At 45.6% G+C, this 22,909-nt stretch overlaps 1 protein-coding gene across 5 annotated transcripts in view; it reads left to right on the top strand.

Moving 5' to 3' along the window:
• Positions 1-22,909, top strand: part of TEAD1 (TEA domain transcription factor 1) — a 791,559-nt gene that overhangs the window by 164,501 nt on the left and 604,149 nt on the right. For all 5 annotated transcript variants that reach the window (XM_069623630.1, XM_069623632.1, XM_069623634.1 and 2 more), the window contains one exon: positions 6,118-6,372. In XM_069623630.1, coding sequence (XP_069479731.1) covers positions 6,118-6,372 — 255 coding nt within the window. The remainder of the gene's footprint in view (positions 1-6,117; positions 6,373-22,909) is intronic.

Raw genomic sequence — 22,909 nt, 5'->3', positions numbered from 1 at the left:
AGCTGTCCCTTCATCCCCTGCTTCCCCGCTCACGCAAAATGAGAACCCACGGCTTTCTGTATCCCCAGACTTATTCCACGCTTTGGTACGGGAAGAAGCATGCACCAGTATCCCTGGTGGCAGCGAAGTGTTGGAGCAAACATGCTCAAATAGATCAACTACTGGGGTGGTTCATTTCACTGTAACAATACTGCTCAAGTTGCATGGGTTGATCTTAGACAGGGTTCAAAAACAAGGCACGACCTTGGAATTAATGGAGGTGAAAATTCCTGCAAATGACACAAGAAACCAGACAAATGAAACTCGACCCATGGAGCAAGTGCCCGAAAGATTAACTGTGGGGCCAAATACAAGGCTAAAGAATCCTGACCCCCCTCCTTTCGAAACATCAATTAATTTGGGCAATCGCTTGCATATTATCTCTCCATAATTGACCAGGAGGGAAAGAAGGATGGCGAAACGTGCTAAAGCACGAGTAGCGGTCAGCCAAAACAGCAAGCATCAAGAGACCCACAAAGCCCCTTCACCTGAGCCTGTTAACTCTACCATTATTGCATTAGTAACCCAGAATAAAAGATGCCCTAAGAAAAAAGCAGCACGGAAGCAAAAACGCCCTTTAAGACCGTGGGAACTCTGACAAGTTGGCTGATGTGGGAGGAATATTCGTCCGACTGTCAGGAGATAAACAAAGAAGCAAGTATTCCTCATGTGGACCAAAATGTATCTCAGTCAAAAGAACTACAACCAGGTAAAAAAGAGCAAATGCAGGCCACCCGTTTCAGGGGCCGGAAAATAGGCCTCAGATAGGCCTCAACTGTGGACCCTAAGCAAGGTGGTACCCTGAATGAGGAGGCCCAGGTGATCGAGAAGAAAAAAATATTTACACTGGGAAGAGGCCCACAGACCTTCACTGGAAATAGAACAAATAAGTTGGACGTACTGCCTGTGTGCAACAAGGTCCTGGCTCTTTGAGTGTTGTCCTCGGCTGATTTCAGCCCTGTGGAACCGGTAATATCAGAGGGAGGCAACTATGTCCACGTACACTGTGTTTCCTCCGAAGTGTCTGTGCTAACTAGAGCACACCAAGAAAGCATTCAAAAAGTGGGTTATTTGATCGAAAGCGAAACCCATGTCCCAGTAAAGAAAACTGTGCAAGTACAATTCTTTGCGGAAGTACTTAAAGGGGGCATAGCAACAAAAGCAACAACGAACGTAGGGGCCAAATCATTACCTGAAAAAACAGAAGATGCGGCAGGATAGGAGTGGTTCAAAAGGTTTATAATGAAAAATCTAACTGATAGCACATGAACATTAAAAGTGGTGTCTTGGAATACCAGAGGGCAAATGCATTTCTTGGACCAAAAAGGCTTGATGCCCAGATTGTGTAAACACAACATAATATTCCTCCAAGAGACTTGGTTTACAACCCCCATAGAGTTGGAGGGTTATACTGTGATACAGAGACGTGACGAAAAGGTCCCAAGAGGGCACCCCTACGGCGGACTGTTAATTGACTTAAAACAGAATATCGAAATTGAAAGTCCTAATGTCCTGGCAGAAACAGACAATTGGACCTCATAACGAGTCCGGCGGTAACCTGCTGGTTTTTACAGCTCGGTTACCGCCGGACTCGTCTTACCATTCCGCCTCTGTGATTCCCGGAATTATGGGGGCATTACAACCCCGCTGACCTGGGAATTACGGAGGCGGAATGGTGTAAATCCCCATTCCCATTGAGTCCCATAGGAGTCCCATAGGACTCAATGGGAATGGGGACCATGGAAACACCGGCACCATCTTGTGATGGTGCCGGTGTTTCCACGTCCGCCTGCAGGCGGGCGATGTTAAACCCGCCAGGTCAGACCTGGCGGGATTGACTCCTCCACCTGCAGGAGTCGTGATCACCCGGTATAGAAACAGCGGTGGCGGCGGGTTATACTGGGTGAGTTGTAATGAGGCCCTCTGTCTTGTCATTTGTTTGTAAACATATATGCGCCCCCAGAAATTGTGAATTTGGAAGAGGTCTTTGAAACTATTGATGGTGTATGCGGGGAATGGCTGGCTACACAGAGGCATGAATTTGATCTAATAGAGGGGGGGCTTTAATGCTAACTGCAGGAATCGGAAGGAATGTGGTGTCGATAGCCAGGTATGTCCATCGAGTTTTATGGTAAAAAGTAGAGCGGATGCGAAAGAGAAAAAATGGATAGCCACACTGAACGAATGGGGTCTAATCATGTTAAATGGGAGAACGACAGGTGAGAAGCCTGGGAAATGCACGTGGACTTTGATTAACAACTATTCCACATTAGGCTATGTCTTTGCCTATGGCAAATGTGCAGAGGGCGTGATGTCTTTAGAAATCGGGAAAACTGACTTCAGTGATCACTCCATGCTGATTCTTACCCTTAGCATGGCAAAAGGGGGTATAAGACATCAGGGCGGAGCAGGGGTGTAGGCCAATAATGCAGGAAATCAAATAAAGTGGACTCCAAGGAACATCTGTAGAGCTGCAAGAGAAGTACGTTCCCTATTTACATATGAATTACATTGATTCTCTACATACCATCTGGTCGAGATGGGTGATTGTTTAAGCACTCTTGCATTCAATACCGGGTCCTTGGGACACAGGAATCTACTGATCCAGGGAAATAAGCATACACACCCATTCGACCATGAGGTGTAAAGGGAGAAACGATAGTTATGTAGAAACATCAGGATCATGTTGAAATCCCTAGTTAACCCAGAGGAAAAAGTGAGTCAGATTAGAAAGTATAAAATTGCATATAAAAAGTGGCTAACCAGGTGCAAATTCTCAGAGGATTACAAACAGCGGCAATCAATGTTAACCGCATTGTGTAATAAAAACACCAGAGACATCTGACAAATGCTGTCCAAGATGAGAAGTGATGGGCAGCGGAAGCTGGTTAACCCAATCCCGGCATGGAAATTGATAACTTTCCTTCCAAACAAACATGTCCAAGTAAACCCCACTCCCGGTGAATAGAAGAGAAATGCCAAATGGCCCCTGTTTGCTACGAGGGCTTATATCCACACTGCCATAACGAAACTAAAGGGCTCTCGAGCTCCAGGACAAAACAGGCTCTCCAATGCAATATTAAAAGCAAACCCAATGGAATGGGCTCAAATCCTTAAAATTCGATTCAATAAGGTATGTAAACTAAGGGAGGGCCCACCTTCCAGGCAAAGTGCAATTATGTTGGCAGTCTATAAGAAGGGGGACGGACTCCAGCCCGAAAACTACCGGCTGCTCTCGTTACTTGTAACAGGGAAGTTATTTGCCTCATTTTTCCGGGCAGAAATGCATATATGGGCAGAAAATCGCAACATATTGCATACAACACAAATTGGTTTTCACCCGGCATGAAGCACCTCACACAACATTAGGCTGCTTGACCAAATGATGTTAGCATCTACTAGAAGGGGTGCGCCTATTCTGTACTTGATCTTTGTCGACTACAAGTCGGCCTTCGATTCAGTAAATCGTCTTAAGCTCTGGAAAAAACTTCGCAAATTGTGCTGCCTAGATTGGCTGGTGGACATAAACACCCATTTACATACAAACACGATGGTGAGAGTTTGCCTGGACGATGAAGGCTCTTTGTCAGATGAAGTGGTCATAGATGGGGGTCAAACAAGGTTGTGTGTTGACCCTGTTGTTATACAACCTATATATGTCGGACCTCCCCATAGCTATTAGCCGTGGCTTGGGATGTTCTGCAAAAGTGGGCTCGATTTTAGTCACTAGCGCCCTTTGGGCCGACAATCTGGTACTTATGGACAGGACGGTCAGAGTAGTGAGAGAGATGTTTAGGGCGTTATTGGAATTTGCTGAAATAAAGGTTCTTACGAACAATATGAACAAGACCAAGATGATGGTTATAGCCGGGGGGGAAATCAACCGGGTAAAACTGGACTTTGAAGCAGGCACATTAGAATATGTGAGTAGTTATCCATATTTGGGAATGGAACTCTCTGCCAGAGGCACCTATGACTTGATTATTGAGGGTAGGAGACGAAAAGCCAGACAACAAATACACATCATTAATAGATTTGCCAGGGATGCTACAGGCTATACATTAAAGGGCACATTCAACTTTATACCCAATGTTTCATACCAGCAATCCTGTATGGGCTTGAAGCTCTAGCAATGGTGGACCTGTCCTGGCTGGGGGTCTTGGAGGGACACTTTTGTAGGAAGAATTTGAGACTCCCACCAGCAACACCCATGGCGTTCATAAGACTGGAACTGGGCCTGGTATCACTGAGGGCACAGGTGTAAACCTGACGTGGCCTGCTCTATCTTAAATCAAATAGTAAAATCAAAATGCCCCTTGTTGGACATGCTGGGTAAAAGCTATGATAATATGCAGAGGTTCCCCAAAAAGAAAAATTACCAAAAAACAAATGAGGAGTGTTTTTTAGAAATGAGTTGGTGCCCAGAATTTCAAAGGTGGACCCAGTACGAAAAAATCAAATGTATTTTCGTAAACAAAATGAAAAAATATGATTGCGCCAGTAATTACTCTGCATTGGAATAATTCCGGAGCTATGGATCGGTGGTGGGAGTAACACATACATATTTACAAACACAGTATTACCTTCTAAAAACTCCCATGTATGGGATTATAGGCTATGGCCTACAATAAATCAGCTCCCTTTACTTACTGTTCAAGGGGTTTACTCTAAGATGCCCACGGTTCGGCGATATTGCTGTATCTGTAAGGACCCAGACAGACTCAAGACAGCCAGACACGTTATGACCCAATGTAGCACGATGAGTACAAGGTATATGTGCTTATTGGGCAAACTCAGTTGATGCGACTCTATAAAAACAGAGGAGTTTCGGAAGTAGTGTCTAAATACCGACACAGAGACAGTTCAGATAGTGCTTTATCACCCATGGTGTGAAATAAAATGCAAAGTGGGCACTTAAATCAGCTAAATTAGAAAGTTCCAATTGCTCGGTAAACAAGGACGCTAAGTGAAGGGAGGGCTGTGTCCTGCGAAATGTACTGTATTGCTATTATCGATAGCCTGAAAAGGCAAATATCTGTGCATGGAAGTGTAAAGTATGACAGAAGCAAAAAAGGTTGTATGAGCATAATGATATTTTAAATAATGGCTTTAGTTTGTGAAGAACTAAGCAGATGTTTATTAATCTGCATAAAATGATGAATTGAACTGTTTATTAATTAATTGTATAAAAATGTTTTGTAAAGAGTTCATTATGTGAACTAAATACAATAAATTAATATTATTAATATTGACAAGTTGTCTTGGTTCTTTTGTTGGAAATACATTTAAATATGTACACATACTTCCAGACCCGTGATGGGTCTTTGAGACAACTCGCCTGGTCTACAGCCTTGAACATGGTCTACAAAACATTCAGCTCGAGCTTACTGATTTTCAGACATCTAATTTATAGTATTTAAGGTTGTATATGCTTGTAATAGTGGAAAACAGGAACACAATGAACAAATAAATAATTGTGTATTGGGAAAAGCTCATAGGAAAAATATAGCAAATTCAACATTGCATTCTTCCCAGTGATTTTAAGACACAATGGGCCTCATTACGACCCCGGCCCTAAACCATGGTGCTATTAGCACCATGGTCCATTCGGGGTCCGCCATGGTGAATGGCGGAATTACCGCCCCATTCCAAGGTTGGCGGGACGGTAATTCCCCATTCACCATGGCCCCTTCCCCATTCCCATTTTTGGCCCATAGGGCTCAATGGGAATGGGGAAGGCGCTAATTACGGCACCGTAAATTACGGTGCCGTAATGAGCTCCTAGGTCCCTTTGCGGGTTGGTTTTTTTACGCCTGCTAAAAGCAGGCGTTAAAGTGCAACCCGCAAAGGGACCTCATAATCAGGCGTTAAGGGTTTAACGGCGCCAACACCTTTTACGGCGCCGTTAACCCCTTAACGCCTGGGTTGTAATGAGGCCCAATAACTGAAACCTATCTCCTCTCAACACATGCTTGACAGGGGCATTCAAAATGAATTGTGGAATTGAAAATAAAACGGTAGAAGTGACAGGCACCAGGTTATCCCTGTAATGTAATGTTTTATATGCTTATCTTTTAGATTCAAGTTTTTTAAAGACTCCAGGCTTCGGCTTGGAGAGCCCCACCGCCATCATTGAGCCCAGCAGTTGGAGTGGCAGCGAAAGTCCTGCTGAGGACATAGATAGGATGAGTGACAGTGGGGACAAACCTATGGACAATGATGCAGAAGGAGTCTGGAGCCCTGACATTGAACAGAGCTTCCAGGAGGCACTGGCAATCTACCCACCCTGCGGAAGGCGGAAAATCATCTTATCGGATGAGGGCAAAATGTATGGTAAGTTGCTTGCATTTAGTCTGCAGAGTACTCTTTCTCAGAAAAAGACACTGAGGGCCTGATTCTGATGATGGAATACATTTGCATTTTGCATGTGTGTATGTGCATGTATATATGCATGGGATGAATAAAGCCAAAACCCTTTCTGGGACACAACAGAGCTCTTAAACGGGGGCACACCCAGGGGTTACAAGAAGGCAACAGGGGTAGCTGAGGAGCCAACCTGAGTAGGTGGAGCTGGGGAAGGGAGTGCTCCAGAGGGCGAGAAAGGGTTGAGTGGAGCGGTCCGTGTTTGACGACATGTTCCTTGAACAGCAGAGTCTTCAGGAAAGAAGTCTTTTCTGCAAGGGTAGCATGTTCCAGAGATAGGATGCATAGCGGGAAAAGGCATATTTCCTATTTTTGCCCCTCCTTTGTTTCCAGTCTGGTGATGCTGTGGTTTCTGGTGGTATGGCCTCCAGAGATGGTGAGTTTCTCTGACAAGTAGAGTGGTGTTTTGGTTGTCACTGCTTTGTAGGTAATGCAGGAAGTCTTGCTCAGATGGTGTGCTTGTAGGGGAAGCCAGTGCAGCTTCCTGAGGATGGGAGTGATGTAGTCTTGTGATGAGGTGTGCCACAGCATGCTGGATGTCTTTTGAAGGGACAAAAGTGGCATCTGGGACTCCTATCAGAACGGCGTTGTCAGCACTCAGGTGGGAGGTGACGACGGCTTGGATAACTGTACTGAAATCATTACTCCAGGTCTGGACTTCTGTGTTACGCCTTAATTCTAATGGTGACAGGGACTTTGGTACATTGTGGTGTAATACAAATCACGTAAAAAGATTCTTAATGCACTTTCAGATGTAAACTGAATGTGTTTCTATTTATCAACAGTATTTTTACCATGTTTGTTAGTTTGCTCAAATTCTATCCTTTACTCCAAATTTGGTAAACACCAAAAATATTGGCGATACCCTGGAAACACTCTGTGCTCACCTTATATATGCTCCATGATGTTCCTTGTAGAGCAAACTGACTTAATAGGTGAACTTAATTACATGATATAAAATGATATGGCATTAATAATGCACCTGTACACAAGTTGTAAGTGATTTCAATCCGGAACCCACCCAAGTCCAGACCAGCGTGCAGTGCACAATTGAAACCCTTATTTATATTATCTATAAGTTCAATATTCTGAACGATATACCACTCATATCACACCCTTCGCCTGGCACCCCCCCCCCCCCCCCGGTCACACAGAACCAGGAATCAGGCTAGTTTGCAAAGGTAAATATTTATGTATGAATTTAAAATGTAATCACAATATACTTTAATAGGTAAACAACAATCACCAATGGGGTGACAGAACACTGAATAATCTATTCAATACACTAGGAAACAAGTAATAAGCACAAAAACACATGCAGCACAGAAAATAATACTTTTGTGTTGGTTTGGAACAGATAGCACTATGGTTAGCGGTTCCCCCCGGAACACCCCTCAACTCCTCAATAGGCAATGTAAAGAGATGGAAGGAGAGAGCAGGTATTCAGGAATAGCACAAATCAAACAGAGAATCAGTCCCACCTTCCGCCTTCAAACACCAGAGAAAAACAGAATTGGCTTTTCAGCTGTCAGAATGGCTTTGCAATTGTCTTTGGAATTGACTGAGCAAAAGCACCAAATGTGGTAAAAAATACTTAAATTGTTATACATTTTATGGGAGCCGCTTTGAACAGTTGCACACAATCACAAGCAATGGTTTAGTCACAAGAAAACAAGGGAAATCTCAAAGTACAAGTGGGAAATAAATGAAAGCTATTTTACACGTGCAACATATCTCAGAATGTAAAATCGCAGCAAACTTTTCCTTATGCAATATTTGCTGTAATTCTATTGATAGTTAAGGATGTTGGGTACAAGTAGGAGTTGAAATTTCATTTCTATCATAAAAACTGAGGGAGTTATAACCTTTACGTGGTGGATGCACTATTTCTTTTTGGAATTTACTTGAGTTACTCACAATCACTAATGACTCATGATTTTATAAAACAAGTGAGAGAACATCAGTGCACAAAAGGTTCTGACAATACTATGATTATGAATTTAAAAACGGGATGAGTTGAGATTGGGATAAGACAATGCAAATGTGCTTTGGGCCACTTTTCTTCCTATTAATACTTACAAAATAAGTTATTGAATTGTACCGTCAGTTCTGGTCATGGATTGGATCTGGTCTAGGAAGAACAGCACATCAGGTCGTATCAGCTAGGCCGGTCACTGGATTTGCACAGGATCTGTCCTTCTTATTTGTGGATATTTCAATCAGCTGGATAGCGAGTTCCTCAGGCAAGCCTTGTGATAGCAAGCCAAAGAATTTCAAGATACTAGTTCAAAAGGCCTTCTCACGCCACAGTGCTTCACTGGGTTGCAAGAATAAGTTTGAGGATTAGGCCTTGCAGAAAGTCAATAGTTCTCTACTACTTTGCAAGAGTCCTGGCATCTGGATCTGGAAAGATGTTAAAGCTGGATGTAGAATGCTGGATCAGAGTGCTTCGCCGGAATCAGGAAAGTGAGTGAATCAGTCAGTCCCTATGTGTTGTCGGCTGTCTCTATTTATCTTTTCAAATGACATCACAAAGTGGGTGTATGGGCCGGTTTAGCTAAACTTGGCCCTGTGAGCTGGGATTGGATCAAAACTTCATCTCCGACTTGCATTTGAGTGATTGGATCAAGGCCGTATGATGTTACATTTTATGGTTTGCTTTACAGTTCTTAAAAACCTCCCTTTAGCCACTGGTCTCAAAATTGAATTTTATACTAAATACACATTTCTACATTGCTCACCTTTACACAAATCACACACCAAGATTCCATATTTTATGTAGCATCTGTTCCTCAAAATCCTGCAGCTGTGGTATCTTGTTTCAACTTTCTACAGAATTTTGTCCTTTTCACTATGAACTCAATTTCCAAACTTTATGGAAATTTCCACAAATTTGTGTGTTTAACATAGGGATGTGTGTGTACATTTTCACAATTCTAGTATTAATACATTTCACATAAAACCACATATATTGCCATTCCTGTCCAGAACATGTCACACAGTTCTAAACGTGCAGCCAGAAATTACATTAACAACTTGTCCTTTTTAGATTTTTCACCACTTTTAATCACAAGTTATGAGTCTCTGAAAATTGTTCATTGTTCATTCTTAACAGCAGGTGGTCGCTTGGCTCCACCCCTTTGTCTCTCCTGGGAGTCCAGGAGCATCCCCCTCCTTGGGGAAGTTCCTTCCAGGAGCCATGTACGACCCTCTCACACCTCAGTTTCCTGGGCTGAAGGGTCTGCTATTGTTCATTCTCTTTCTGTAGACAAAAGTCTGGGTTAACCCATAATTATCATCTCCCCGTGATTTTCTGCTGAGAGAATATCCCTCCCCCTGGGAGAAACCTGTTTGTCCACTTCCAAAGGGTTGCAGCTCAGCCAAGCTAATTTATTCTTAATTAAAAATCCAGGAAATACCAAACTTGTTGCATGAAATATAAATACATTACTTTCTTAGCTTTAACTCTGTGGAAAAAAAGCAACTGAGATTTGTATTCTTTTTAGCCGCAATCCTTTTTATGTTTGCTAATCCGGCAGACTTTTTAGTTTAGATCACTTTGAAGTTTCCTCAAAAGCTCCTCTGACAGCTGTCATTCACAGGTGGCCCAGGGTACTGCACCCAGATTTTGACAGGGGCTGTCAGTTTACAGACAATCCAGTTTTTCTGAAGAAATGTTTTGCTCTTCACATTAGGACTTTGTATGTTCGCAATGCTTCATTAGATTACATGAATTTTAGCGCCAAGCAAGATTTTGAATGCTGAGAAGTGTTGTGTTATAGGCATTTTGGAGTTTTTAGCAACAAAGCAAATGTCATTTATAGGCACATTTTGGAGTTTCATTTGCAAAGCGCTGCTTCTCTCGCTGCACTCTTGTTTGCTGGTCATGGAGCCCGCTGGCACATTTTCTGCAGGGTGTGCTCTATTCCACCACACATGCGCCATGGGTGGCTGGTTGTGCATCCATCTTTTTGAGTGCTTGAGAATGCAGTTTTCTGTAGGTTTTTGGCACGCACAAGAGTTTTGCTGCACTTGTTGCCGTTCTTTGCACCATACTATCATTGTGATGCCGCATAGCATAGCGGAGTGGGTGAATACATCCCACAAAGTGTTTCTAGGTGCAACAAGACAAGGAGGGAGAAACAGAGGGAGGACAAAACAACAATATTAGTAGGCCTTGTGTCAGTCAGATCACGGTAGCGCAGTGAAGGGAAAGGGGAGAAGTGCAAGGAGGGGAGTGGTGAAGTGCAGGAAGTCAGAATGTGCAGCCAACGGGTGGCTGATGAGTGCAGAGAGAGGGTTACAGATAGGAACACAAGTGCTGAGGAGCAAAGAGGCAGTGCCAGGTGCAACTGAACAGGCAGGGACCTGGGCCCAAGTTCAGAAGGGGCCCAGGTGACACAAGAGTGGAACATACGGGTCATCAGCAGGGGAGAGGAGGAGAGATGCAGAAGCAAAGAGGAATGTTTTGAGCTGCTTCTGGAACCAGATATGGTTCTGCTCAAGTTTGAGAGAGGCTGGGAGGCTGTTGTAGAGGGAGGCCCCAGCCGAAGGAAGAGATCTGCCCCCAACTCTCTGCTTAGAGAAGCTGCTGACTATCAGAGAGTTGGAGGTGGATGAGTGGAGAGCCAGAGATGGGAGATACCCAGGAAGAGAGAGTTGGAGGTAGTGCAGTCCCTGGCCCCAGAAAGCCTTCTGGACAATGCAGATGGTTTTGAACTTGATCCTTGCTGCCACTGGGAGCAAGTGAATAGATTTCAGAGCTGGAGAGATACGATCTTGAGATACGGCTTGAGCCCAAGAACAAGTCTCCCAGTCCTGTTGTGGATAAGTTGAAGAGGACGGAAAGTAGAGGCAGGAAGATTTAGAAAGAGGCGGTTGCAGTAGTCCAGCCTTGAGAGGACTAGAGCTCTGGAGCAGTGAGCTTCTGGGGGAAAGTGAGGAAAGGAAGAATACCTCTGAGGTGGTACAGTTTATAGTTTGACTTCTTAGAGACATCTGAGATGTGAGGAGAGAAGGAGAGGGTGGAGTCGAAGATGACCCCAAGGTTCTTAGCCTCACAGGTAGGAGCAGGAAGATGTCCCAAAATGGGCAGCCAGAGAGAGAGAGAGGAAAGGCGTGAGCTGGTGTTCTGATGAGGATGATCTCTGTCTTACTTGCATTAAGGCATAGATCATTGGTGGCACACCACTCCTGAATTGCAGACAGATAGTCAGGAATGAGGGAAGGAGTAGAGGCAGCTGAGGGGAGCCTGAGAAGAGGCAGGTGTCATCCGCATAACACTGAAAGTTGGAGCAGAGTGCAGCGATGCGGTGGGCAAGAGGTGCCAGTTATTGTTTGAACAGGCAAGGAGAGAGGGTAGGCCTCTGGGGAACACCACAGGTAGAGAGGGGGATAGAAGAGAGGAAGGACCCCAGTTGGACCTGAGAGTGTTGGTCAGTGAGAAAGGAGGTCAGGCAGGTCAGGGCCTGATCAGTGATACTAAGGTTATCATGGAGGTGCTTGAGCAGGATGGCATGGTTGACTGTGTCGAAAGCAGAAAAAGATCGAGGAGAATGAGGACAGAAGGAAGGTTAGAATCAAGGTTGGAGAGCAGGTCTTCACGGATGTTCAAGAGAACAGTTTCCATGCTTCTGGTCGCACTGAAGCCAGACTGATGATCATGTAGACAACCGACTGATTCAGAATGAAGGTTAAACTGGGAGATGGTTAGCCTTTCCAAAAGTTTGACCAGGAAAGGAGTGACAGAGATTGTGCGATAGTTAGCTGGAGAGGAAGGCTCGGCAGAGGGCTTCTTGAGGACAGGGTGGGTGCACAAGGGAGTGCTTCAGGGGTAGGGGAAAGTTCCAGTGGCAAAATATTGTTTGCAGAAATCGGCTAGGAATGGAGAAAGGGTGTCAATGTGGTCCTTGATGGTTCTGGAACAACAGGGAAGAACCTGTTTTGATGAGACTTTCATAGATCGGACTTGTCTCGAAATGTCATCAAGGGTGAACAGGGGAAAGGGAGAGAAGGGAAGAGGAGAGAAGGCCACAGGCAGGCCAGGAGTGGAGGAGGAAGAGGAAGAGAGGGTGGCCAGGATGTCCTGAGTTTTTTAGATGAAATGAGAAGCCAAGGCCATGTAGAGGGCCTGGAAGGGAACAGGAGAGGTAGAGACTGTGGCAGGGTTGGCCAGCTCCTTGCAGATTTTGAAGAGTTTGGCCGAGTTGTTAGATGCCACAGCGATGCAGGCTTGGATGTGTGCTCTCTTCTTGGCGAGGACAGAGAGTCTGTACTGCCTTTGGAGTTTGTCAGAGGGTGCACCTGTAGCCCTCCGCTTCCTCTTAGCCACCTTGCGCTTGCGTTTGAGGGTGATGAGGTCAGAGTCGTAGCAGGAATTGCATTTGGATTTGAGCTTCAAGTAGATCCTCATGACATCAAGAGTGTCAGAGATAGAAAGATGGAGTTTAGAAAAGACTGTGTCAGGATGTGAGTCAGCCAAAGGTGCAGAAGGAGGAGAGATAGTAGCGGCAAAAGCCTCCACTGACACACGCTTCATGGGTCGGATGACCGAGAAGGTAGGTGATAGTGCTGGAGTTGGCTTGGCCCGAGGGGTAGAGAGAGAAAGATGGGAGGAAAGGAGAAAGTGATCACTCGAAGAGAGAGGAGTTGTAAGAGGGTTGGAGAGGGGGAGGTCTGAGGAGATCAGAACATCCAGGGTGTGCCCTGCAGAGTGAGTCGAAAACATATACTTGAAAACATGCTGAGATAATGCAGACATAGCAAAAGCAAGCGCATGTCCCTGCCGAAGGCCAAGTTATTGTATTTATTTTATTTATTTTATCTATCTACAGCAGGAACAAACAATGCTCTTTTGATCACTCAAAAATGTACAATAGATAAGAAATCAGATTTGACTGGAAGCGGTGAGCTTCGTTCAATATGGTGGGTTTGAGGGACATTCTGATTAGGTTGTGGAGGGGAGTAAATGGAACAGGTACCAGGGACAAACCATAAGTAGACACACATAAATTAAGAACAATGAACATTGGACATTTGTAAGTGCAGGTAGATGGTACAGCCAGCTGTACTCGTGATGTGACTATGATGAGTGAAGTGCTGAACTGAAGACCGAGGACAGAGGCAGGTTAGAGGCAGGTTAGAGGCAGGGGAAAACGTTTGGCTATCAGGCAGATGAGAGGTAGGTTAAGAGGGTAGCTTGGAGGCGAGGAGGTACGATTTAGTTTGGTTTTGAACAAATCGGTGTGGACTGTTCCTCCGATGTCGGTGGGAAGAGAATTCCATGCAAGTGGAGCAAATAAAAAGAAGGAGCAAGACGAAGCACAGGGAGGGTAAGGAGCCACTAGGGTTGTCAAGGAGTCAGAGCAGAGATTACGAGAAGGCTTGCAGAGTTGGATAGAGGAGGATAGATACATTGGTGCCTTAGCATTGATAGATTTGTGAACCAGGGAAGTTCCTGTTTTGCATCGTCAGCCATTCAGCCTGGTGACGGTACGAGGAAGTAGGTGTGAAGTGAGCAAGTTCAAAGAGAGTCATGGTAGCAATGTTAATCTTGTTGTGAGGACAGAAAGCATAGTTGGGGAGACCAAAGAGGATGCTGGAATAGTAATCCAGCTTTTTAATTTTTTCTATAAATCTACATTGTAACAAAAATTTCTCCAGCATTGGATCTTTCATAGATTCAGATGCTTGAATATTCCCCGTCGTCAGACTGGGAATCCTCGGTGATAAATTTAATAATATATATATATATTTTTTTTAAATATACACACATTGCTACCTAGCAGTGCATGCACATAGCCCATGATGGCCTATGAGCCATTTCATTGTGTAGTCCCTCCACCTCACTTTGGTCCTTTATGGCCCCAGCCAATGAGGTGGCAGGGCTTAAGCTCCGCCCCCGGCAGCCATCTTTAGATTTTTCACCGCAGTCTAACAGACACAGGGAATCCTCAAGCTCTCTGAGCTTTTTCAAATTCTTTCTACTTTTGTGTGGAATATATTTGGTAAATATATTCCATTTTGTTCCCCTTCTCAGGGGCTTTGTTTCCAATTAACCTGGGAGACAAAACTTGTTGTTTTCCTCTCAAAATAGTCGACTGAACTTCTCTTCAGAAATGGAGGCACCTCAGGCTGTCAGGAAGCCTTCCCTGTTCAGGGACTGCACGAGGTGCAAAAAGAAATTGGTTTACAACAAAGACCCCCACGAGCATTGCATTTATTGTCTGTACCCACATGACATTAAAAAATGCGAGATTTGTAGAACCTTTTCCACCAAGACCCTTCATGACAGGCATAGAAGACTCCTTTCTTACCTGGAATCCAGGGATCAATCTTCGGACGAAGAGTCTGTCAGAACAGCTCCTGTCCAATCCAGCACTCCATCTGAGAGACAAACTTCAAAGAGAAGGGCCTCTTCAGTGGAAAGGAGTTCCTCTCCCAAGTCCAAAAAGAGGAAGCTGGAATTGATACCCTTTCTGCCTCCAGTTGACTTACCAAGCCAGAAAAAGTCAGCAAAATCTGCCTCCAGAGGTAAGGAGGAGTTTGCAAAAAACGGGGGGGGGGGGCAGTCGTCGGCGGGGAAACCGCCCACGAATGAAGGGAAAGGTAAAGGCCCGTCATTGGCCATACCGTCGACGAAACCAGCAACGACGACGACCACGCTTAAGACATCGTCGACAGTAAGATCATCGTCATCGGACACGTCGACCGTGAAGCAATCGTCGACGAGCAAGAAACACCACTCGTCCACGAAGCATTCATCCATGACGCAGTCGTCCACGGAACGCATTCCACATTCGTCAACGAAGCTCTCGTCGACGGCGGCGAAGCCCTCGTCGACGGGAAAACCTCAGTCGTCGACGGCGAAGCCCTCGTCGACGGGAAAACCTCAGTCGTCGACGGCGAAGCCCTCGTCGACGGGAAAATCTCAGTCATCGACGAAATCTCATACGGGATGCTTGTCGACGAAGATAGCATCGTCCATAACACCTTCAGCGGCACCACAAATTTCGGCAGTTACGGAGGAATTGCTGCCTTCCACATTTGAAACTCCTGTCATTGAAAGCAATGTCATTGAGAAGAATACTGAGACTGAACCACTGGTACAGCAATTTTCACCTTTGGGTCACATGGCAGAACTTCCAGATGTAATTCTTCAGGAAGAATTCTCTAATGCGGAAGTGGTGGAAGAGTTCACCGGTCCCCTACCGAAACGATACAGCCCTCCTTGGCAACCGTCCACGGGAGAATCCGAATACCCTCATGACCTGATACTCATGTTATCCGTGCAGAGGATTGTAGAAGAATTTTACAGGTGGCAAAAGGAGAAGCAAATCCCGATTGATCCCATAGAATCAGGAATTATTCCTAGAGAGTCATCTCCGACTCCAGGCACATCTGGTTGTTCTCCTCATAGGAGTAGACCGCAAAAACGGATGAGATCACCGGAACCTGCTCGAAGACCAAGGAGCAGCACCCACAGTGCTTCACCTACAAGAGTCCCGTCGCCACAGTCATCGCACAGACCGCGATCTCCGGATGTGGACCCTACTATGGTACCATCCACCATCTCGGTATCAGACTGGCAGGAGGATCCTTTTAGAGAATTCTCGGAACCAGAAGAAGGAGAAATAACACAGGAGCCAGGCGCATCCAGTGAGTGGGATGACTACGTAGTCGAGAAGCCCAGGAGGAGAGACTCGCCGGGCAAGGCCTCACCGCCGGATGATCTCGTCTCTTTCCACACCATTATAGGTAAAGCCGCAGAATTGTTTAAAATTCAGGTTTCTTCTGAGGAAAGGAAATCAGTGCTCTATGAGCACAGGGACAAACGAAGGAGGACAGTGACCACAATTCCTCTCCTCGATACCATCTGGGATTCCGGATCCAAGATCCTATCCACACCCTTATCGACTCCGGCGCTGGTGTCCAGGCCAGAAAAGAAATATAAAGCTCCGGATTCGGCACCACTTTGTTTGAGAGGTCATACGAAACCAGACTCGGTTATTACAGTGGCGGCCAGAAAGAAACTCGCCAACCCCTCCTCACCGTTGTCGGCACCACCGGATAAGGACGGACGTAAACTGGAAGCCATGGGCAGGAAAGTATCATCTTCTGCATCGCTTACAATCAGAGCGGGCAATGCGCAGGCCATGACCGGAAGGTTTGATCGCGAGCTTTGGCTCCGCATGTCTAAATTGGAGAAACAATTACCACCAGAGCTCCAGGAGGAGGCAAAATCGATAATCGCGGATGGTGAAGCAACATCGGATCACATGATCGACGCAGCGGTTGATGTGGCCGAATCAGGCTTCAGGCAGATGGCGCACGGCACAGTGCTCAGAAGGCAGGCCTGGATGAAGGCTACTAACTTTAGACCTGAAGTCCAGGCGCAGATATTAGACATGCCGTTTGATGGACAAGATCTCTTTGGAAAGAAGATAGACGATCATTTGAAGGGAATCAAGACAGACACAGACACAGCCAGAGCCATCAGTTCTTTAAAGGACAAAAGTAAGGACCATCGGTCTTTTCATCCCTTTAGAGGCTCATCTTCCAAGTTCAGAGGATACGGTCGTTCCTCGTATGGTCAAAAAGCACAAGGCGGCACGTACCAAGACAATAAATATCAGTCATCCAACAGATACGCCCATAGAGGCAGACGTGGCTATGCCCACGGGAAGTCACAAGGCAAGCAAAACTGACGACCAATTTTTTTCCCCTCTTCACCACACCCCGGTGGGGGGAAGGGTGAGCCAGTTATTCCAGCGCTGGCAATCAATTACATCGGACAAATGGGTGTTGCAGGTGATCCGAAAGGGTCACACCTTAGAATTTCTGGACCAACCTCCTTCCCTGCCTCCAACATCTCGCAGAGTGCATATGCTAAGACAGGTCATGTCCGAAGTGCAAAAACTGCTCCAGAAGGCAGCAGTAGAACCAGTTCCTTATTCTCAGAGGGGAAAAGGTTTCTACTCCCGATTCTTCCTCGTCAGAAAGAAAAACGGTCAATGGAGACCCATCTTGGACCTGAGGGCACTCAACAAATTTTTCAAGCGCATAACATTCAAGATGGTAGCTTTACAAGGGGTGCTACCTTGGTTAAACAAGCACGACTTCTTAGCCACTTTAGACTTGGAGGACGCATACTTCCATATACCGATCCATCCAGCGCACAGGCAGTTCCTCAGGTTCACGGTGGGAGAGCTTCACTTTCAGTTTCAAGTGCTCCCGTTCGGGCTAAAATCGGCTCCAAGAGTTTTCACAAAATGCTTGGCGCCGGTAGCGGCAAGTCTCAGGAGGGCAGGAACGGACGTTTTTCCATACCTGGACGATTGGCTGATAAAGGCACGTTCCGCTGCAAAGGCTCGCTCGGCAGTGTCGAGGACTGTCAACCTCCTAAAAGAGTTAGGTTTCTCCATAAACCAGACAAAGTCCTGCCCCGTTCCCAGCAAGGTAGCTCTCTTCCTGGGAGCCGAACTCGATACCAGCATTTCCAGAGTGAGGCCATCCGCAGAAAGAATAGCAGCGATTCTACGCTCAACTTCGAACTTCCTACAGAAAGAGACAACATCCGTACGCTCTTACAAATCCCTATTGGGCATGATGTCATCATGCATATTCCTCATACCGAACTGCAGGCTTTGCATGAGACCGGTGCAGGAAGCTCTGGACCACCAATGGAAACAAGCTTTCGGAGGCTGGGAAGACATTGTCCAGATTCCATCGATGTTGCACAAGGCCCTTCGATGGTGGAATGTTCCGAGGAATCTTCTACAGGGGATGCCGTTTCAAGCACCGACATCGACCCTTCTGCTGAGGACGGACGCTTCCTTATCAGGTTGGGGCGCTCATCTTGCGGACCTCCAAACCAAGGGCTCTTGGTCGACACAAGAGTCCCAGCTCCACATCAACGTGTTAGAGCTCAGGGCCGTAAGGTTGGCGCTGAAAGCCTTCCTACCGGTGATAGCTGGTCAAGTTCTTACAGTCCAGACAGACAACACGACCTCCATGCACTATACAAACAAGCAGGGAGGCACGAGGTCACAGATCCTGTCGCAAGAAGCCCAACAGCTTTGGGCATGGGCCTTGCACTACGGGGTGCAGATCAGGGCAGAGCATCTTCCAGGAGTGGACAATGTCCTAGCGGACAGGCTAAGCAGAGAATACACAGCGTCCCACGAGTGGGAGCTGGACGAAAAAGAAACCCAACGGATATTTGCCTTATGGGGCCATCCGCAGATCGACCTTTTTGCCACCAGGAACAACAAAAAATGCAAGAGATTTGCTTCAAGATACCCGGAGCACCAATCACTGGGAGACACGTTCTCAGTGAATTGGTCGGGGAAGTTCCTCTATGCCTTCCCACCCATTCCCCTCATGTCGAGGGTACTTCGCAGGGTAAAAGAACAGGATTGTTCTTTGATTCTAATTGCACCGGATTGGGCACGGCAAGTCTGGTACCCGACGCTGAGGCATCTATCCTGTTAACCCCCGATTCGTCTCAAGACACATCAATATCTACTGACACAACAGAACCGCAAGGTCCTCCACCACGACCCAAGGAGCCTGTCTCTCAAAGCATGGTTCCTGAGCAGCGCAAACTGATGCACCTAAAGTTACCATCAGAATGCTGGGATGATATCAGGGCCGCTAGAGCCCCGTCCACGCAAGTCACCTACACCAGGAAATGGACCAGGTTTTCCAAATGGTGCGAGACCTCTGCAATCGATCCCCTCACGGCCTCGGTTAATCAGATTCTGCCCTACTTGTTGCACCTGGCTAAGTCAGGGCTCTCACTGTCCTCTATCAAGGTCCATCTGTCAGCCATAGCGGCTTACACAGTAACCGCAGAGACGCAAGCCTTACTTTCCTTACCAGCGGTTAAAATCTTCCTGAAAGGACTGATGCGTACTTATCCGCCTACACCTACACCAGTTCCGGACTGGAGCCCCAACACCGTCTTAACAGCCCTCATGCAACCTCCCTTCGAACCCATACACAGATGCGAAATGAAATTCTTGTCCTGGAAGACATCTTTCCTGATAGCCATCACATCAGCCAGAAGGATCAGTGAGTTACAAGCTTTGTCTTCTGAACCCCCGTTTACTTTGTTCCAGAAGGACCGCGTCATCTTAAGGCCTCACCCGAAGTTCCTCCCCAAGGTACTTTCGGAGATGTCGTTCACTGAGCGCATTGTTTTACCAACCTTTTTCCAGAATCACGCTTCTGAAGCGGAAAGAACATTACATTCTCTAGACGTTGCTAGAGTGTTGAAGTTTTACTTGCAAAGAACCAAGGAGTTCCGCTCCTCAAACCGGCTATTCATTTCTTTCTCTGGCCGTACCAAGGGTCAGCATATATCTAAACAAAGTCTGGCACGCTGGGTATCGTCCTGCATCACCCACTGCCATCAGTTGAAAGGCGACCCTTTAACTAGACCGCCGTCTGCGCACTCCACCAGAGGAAGGGCGGCGTCAACAGCATTCCACGCAGGGGTGGCATTGAAGGACATATGCAGAGCCGCCACGTGGAGCACTCTGCATACTTTCGCCAAACACTACTGCCTGACTGAAGATACCAACAAAGAAGCTGCAGTTGGACAGGCAGTGCTCCGCCATCTCTTTGTATAAGGTAGGACCAGCCTCCTTTCCCACCTTTCCCGAAGTATGTAACCGTTGTGTTGCTGCATGGTAAAGGTTTGATCAGAAATATGTTTTTTCTGTATTTATGCATATATATATATATAATGGTGGCATGTTTTAACTAATTGGTATTCTATTCAAGCCTCCGAATCTATGAAAGATCCAATGCTGGAGAAGTCTTAGTTACTTACCTGTAACTGTATTTCTCCAGCATTGGTATCTTTCATAGATTCACATGCGCCCGCCCGCCTCCCCTGAGAGGCTGCTCCTATGCTCGGCATCCATCATACTGTAATCTCTACGGTTCAAAATCTAAAGATGGCTGCCGGGGGCGGAGCTTAAGCCCTGCCACCTCGTTGGCTGGGGCCATAAAGGACCAAAGTGAGGTGGAGGGACTACACAATGAAATGGCTCATCGGCCATAATGGGCTATGTACATGCACTGCTAGGTAGCAATGTGTGTATATTTTTTAAAAAAAAAAATGTATTATTAAATTTATCACCGAGGATTCCCAGTCTGACGACGGGAAATATTCAAGCATCTGAATCTATGAAAGATACCAATGCTGGAGAAATACAGTTATAGGTAAGTAACTAAGACATTTCATCAAACAAATCATCAAGAATAGTAATTACAACATCAAGCTTACCCCCTCCCTTTGCACCACCACCCTGCTTTGTCCCCTACCTAAAGTAGCCACCAATTCAAATCTCAATACAGTGTTAAGAATCTTTTCCCAAATGTCTTTAAACAGTTTTGACCTCTTCTGAGTCCCATAGAGTACCCTCTCCATCAAAGACTTCCTGTGCATTTCCTGTATCCATGCATCAACCAAAGGACGTATCGTAGCCTTCCACCCCAAGAGAATCAACTTTTTGCCCCCTTGGCTGCTTGGAACAACCATCTAATTTGTGGCCTGCAAAGATCCCGTAAAAGAATCTTCCCCCAAGATCAAGGTCTCAAAATCCAAAGACAATCTCAAAACTCCCATAACATTTGTTCAAAAGTACCCCCATCAGTGAGCACTTGCGTTTACAGTCGTTCAGGCATTCAGCACCCTCTGTGGGATTTTAATCGGCCTAGGTCTCACCCAGATTCAACGAAGAGAGGGTCACCTTTCCACAAATCCTCATCCACAGCTTCTCAGTCATCGCCTCACGCAGTCTCTTAGGCCAACTCTTCGATTAATGTTTATTCCCTTCTCTGGCCCTGATACTATGTTTCTGGTTTGTTTTGTCGTGCTCTTTGGTTATGTTGATGATACCATTTGTGACGGGTTCCACTATTCGGTGTGTTATCAAGCCTTTCGCCCTCATGTTTTTCCTTTGACCTCTGTGCGGGGCGGTCTTTGGGGCTTTCATGTTTGGTTTTATTTATCTTTAAGTTAGCCAATCGAAACAACGTTTTCCTTTCTGGAGTTATCCGACTTCTTCTGTAGTTTAAATCGTCTGTTTTATTTTTCTCTTTTTCTGGAGCCTTTGTTTGTTTTTGCTTGTATTTGTCCCCGTGCTCTGTTCTTGAGGAGTTATCCTCCGCAAAGGACACCTTTCTTTTCTTTCCACTCGGTCGAGGTATTTCCGACTCTGAGTTTTCAATCGAATATGTACTTAGGTCCGATAAGTCAAGCGAGCTCTCCTCCACAAGTTTGTGTTGCTTTCGTCTTTGACTCTTGTAACTTTCTACGACTTTTATTTTTTGGTCCATCCCAGTTATCCACTTAGACATGAACAAGTTTGCATTTTTTTCCATACGTTGTTTATCCTGTGCAGTGGATCCCTTTGTGCTCAATTGTTCTTTCTGAGTTGAGCTATTTTTTTGCGATCTTTTTTCTCTGAAGTTGGTGATTATTCTCGGGTTGGACCCTCGTCGACTGGTTTTCTTTTTGATCCTCTTTCAAGCCTTTTTTAGTTTCACCTAGGTTCGTATCTATTTTATCTTTAATCGATGACGGTCTCCAGTAAATTTTTGCTGTGGTTGCTATTTGTTCATCTTCGTGTCTGGTTTCCTTGTACTCAATCTGTTCGTTTGAGAACTGTTGGATACTGATTTTTATGAACACTGGAACACCTCCATTTTATCTGTCATAGTACCTTGTTCCTTTGTGGATGCCTTCCATGCCTCTGAAGCTGTTATATACCCTTCCAAGTGGGTTAGTTTCATGTTGGAAGCTGCTAATAGTGAAGTATGATCTTTTAATGTTTTGTTTATTGTTTCATATAATTTCCCGAAAGGTGCCAGTGCGATGGTCACAGCTGACATGACGGGTAGTATGTCCACGTTTTTAACAGGTGAGTTTTTTTCTTTTTTCTTTGGGGATTCACTTTCTATTTTTGCTTTGTGTGGCGTGGAGAACAATAGTCGTAAGGCATCCGTCGAGACATCTGGCTTTTTATGTTGCGGCGACAGTTTCCAACCCGGGGTGTTCTCTCTGTGTTTTAGCATTTTTTTATAGTTCAATATTGCCTCTGCCAGTTTTATTTCTTCTTGGTTCCACTGGTAGCTTGCTTTAGGTTGTGCCAAGCTGTCTCTTTTTTTTCCCTCCTTCTCGGCTTTACTTTCGTTGAGTGAAGTCTCGCTATTATTTTTCCCTAATATATCTGGTTGTATAAGCAATGGTTTTTGATTTGCGTTGCCTATTGCCTTTGTTGTTTCTTGGTTTTTGTTTTTCCCCCCATCTGGTCAGAGTTTAGTTTACTTTCTTGTTCTTTTCCTTTGTTCTCTCCTGATATTACTGTTTTCAATATTGAATTATTCTTACCATCCTCATAGCACTGAGATCTGATTTCTGTGATTTCGTTGT

This window comes from Ambystoma mexicanum, chromosome 11 (assembly GCF_040938575.1).
Source record: "Ambystoma mexicanum isolate Mex_15411 chromosome 11, UKY_AmexF1_1, whole genome shotgun sequence".
NCBI classification, from domain to species: domain Eukaryota; kingdom Metazoa; phylum Chordata; class Amphibia; order Caudata; family Ambystomatidae; genus Ambystoma; species Ambystoma mexicanum.
Note: the sequence above shows the minus strand (reverse complement) of the source record. Positions and strands in the feature narration are given on the sequence as shown.